The sequence below is a fragment of the Perca flavescens genome, chromosome 15 (assembly GCF_004354835.1).
Source record: "Perca flavescens isolate YP-PL-M2 chromosome 15, PFLA_1.0, whole genome shotgun sequence".
Taxonomy (NCBI): Eukaryota; Metazoa; Chordata; class Actinopteri; order Perciformes; family Percidae; genus Perca; species Perca flavescens.
The window spans coordinates 29,415,565-29,418,098 of record NC_041345.1 but is presented as its reverse complement, the minus strand read 5'-3'; the positions used below and the strand labels follow the sequence as shown (position 1 = coordinate 29,418,098).

The 2,534-nt window shown below is 41.3% G+C and overlaps 1 protein-coding gene across 1 annotated transcript; it reads right to left on the bottom strand.

Annotated features, from left to right (window-relative positions):
- Positions 1 to 1,167: 1,167 nt before the first annotated feature.
- Positions 1,168 to 2,064, bottom strand: LOC114569085 (uncharacterized; the record flags this gene model as incomplete). Its single annotated transcript, XM_028598905.1, has 1 exon — positions 1,168 to 2,064. A coding segment is annotated over one exon (897 nt), but the record flags the coding sequence as incomplete, so codon positions are not given.
- Between the last annotated feature and the right edge of the window lie 470 nt (positions 2,065 to 2,534).

Sequence of the window (2,534 nt, the reverse complement as noted above, 5' to 3'; positions counted from 1 at the left end):
GACATGCTGTTTCTTTTGGAATACTTGTCAGATGTAATAAAGCAACTAGCCTCCGGCTTCAGGATTAGCTGATGGAGCAAGTTTAGCTGCTCCTTAAAGTCTTAACCTCCTCCTCAAAAACCCTTACAGCTGCACTAATTCATGTTTTTATCTTACTGAAGCAATGACTATATTATGTGCAATGTGAAAGGTGTTGCTTTTACTGACAACCTCACAAAGCACATTTACCAACTCTGCAGTTCACCTCAACTCTACAGAGCATTTTAGTCTCTTTTAGCTCAGTGTAAACTTCACTGTTTTAGTTTACTCTCAACGCTTACCTTTATAAAGTCATAGCCTATGTGCTAAACTTAAAACTCAATTCAATTCAATTCAATTCAATTTTATTTATAGTGTCAAATCATAACATAGGTTATCTTGAGACACTTTACAGATAGAGTAGGTCTAGACCACACTATGATTTACAAAGCCCCAACAATTCCAACAATTACAGTAATTCCCTCAAGAGCAAGCAGTGCGACAGTGGCGAGGAAAAACGTCTTGGGAAGAAACCTCAGACAGACCCACGCTCTTGGTAGGCGGTGTCTGACGGGCCGGTTGGGGGTGTGATGAACAGTGGCAATAGTAGTCACATTAATAATGGAACAGTGACTGGATGTAGCGGGAAGCTGCAGGGTTCAGCAGGAAGCAGCATGACATAGCAGGGCACCGCTGAGCTCAGCAGGGAATGCAGCAGGACCACGGCGACAGCTGGAACCAGGATCTTGGTGCCAACGTTCTCCAAGGAAATACGCTGGGGGAAAAAACATAAGGACTCCGGGGAGTAAACTCCCCAGAAGCTAGGATTAGTAACAAGCATTTCTGGGACGGGATACACACAAATAGTAATAGTAATAGTAATAGAAAGGGAGAGGAGAGAGCAGCTCAGTGTGTCAAAGGAAGGAAGGAAGTCCCCCGGCAGTCTAGAACTATAACAGCGTAACTATAACAGCGTAACTAAGAGAGACAGGTCATAAGGAGAGGTAGCTTTTTCGGGCTTAGAACTCTCCCCCTGCCGGATCGGGCTTGGCTGGCCTGCCTCCCTCTACTTTGTTATGTATTATTAATCTAACAATTATGAAGAGAAGCAGGTGGGCCAGTTAGGTGAACACTGCAACTCCTCACTCCCTAACTATAAGCTTTATCAAATAGAAGAGTTTTAAGTTCATTCTTGAAAGCGATTACAGTTTCTGCCCCCCGAACCCAGATCGGGAGCTGGTTCCATAGGAGAGGAGCCTGATAACTAAAGGCTCTTGCTCCCATTCTACTTTTAGAGACTCTAGGTACCACCAGTAACTCTGCATTCTGGGAGCGCAGTGCTCTAGTGGGACAATAGGGTATTAGGAGCTCTTCTAGATATGATGGTGCTAGACCATTTAGAGCTTTGTAGGTCAAGAGAAGGATTTTAAACTCAATCCTGGATTCAACAGGAAGCCAGTGCAGAGAAGCTAATACAGGAGAAATAGGATTTCTTTTCTTAGTTCTTGTGAGAACACGCGCTGCAGCATTCTGGATCAGCTGGAGAGTCTTAAGGGACTTATTTGAGCAACCTGACATTAGGGAATTACAATAGTCCAGCCTGGATGTAACAAATGCATGGACTAGTTTTTCAGCGTCGTTTTGAGACAGGATATTCCTAATTTTGGCAATGTTACAAAGATGAAAAAAGGCTGTTCTTGAGGTTTGTTTTAGATTGGCATTAAAGGATATATCCTGATCAAAAATAACCCCTACATTTCTGACAGTAGTGCTGGAGGCCAGGGCAATACCATCCAGAGTAGCTATGTCTTTAGATAATGAGGTTCTGAGGTGTTTAGGTCCCAGTACAATAACTTCAGTTTTGTTAGGGTTTAACATCAGAAAATTATAGGTCATCCAGGATTTTATATCTTTAATGCACGCTTGAAATTTAGCTAGCTGACTGGTTTCGTCTGGTTTGATTGACAAGTATAATTGGGTGTCATCCGCATAACAGTGAAAGTTAATTGAGTGTTTCCTAATAATATTGCCTAGAGGAAGCATATATAAGGAGAATAGAATTGGTCCAAGCACTGAGCCTTGAAGAACCCCATGGCTAACTTTAGCGTACTTGGAGGATTTATCATTACCATTTACAAATTGAGATCGATCAGAGAAATAGGACTTAAACCAGCTTAGAGCAATTCCTTTAATGCCAACCAAGTGTTCCAATCTCTGTAACAGGATTGAATGGTCAATAGTGTCAAATGCAGCACTAAGTAAAACAACAATGGAGACAAGTCCTTTGTCTGCAGCAGTTAAAAGGTCGTTAGTAATTTTCACCAGTGCCATCTCTGTGCTATGATGCTTTCTAAATCCTGATTGAAAGTCATCAAATAAACTATTGCTATGTAAACTAAAACTAAATACATCTAAATAATAAATGATATATCAACTCAAAGTTGGTGCTAAGATCATTGGTCAACCTGTTGCACACTCTTTTTTTTAAGATAATTTTTTGGGCATTCCAGGCCTTT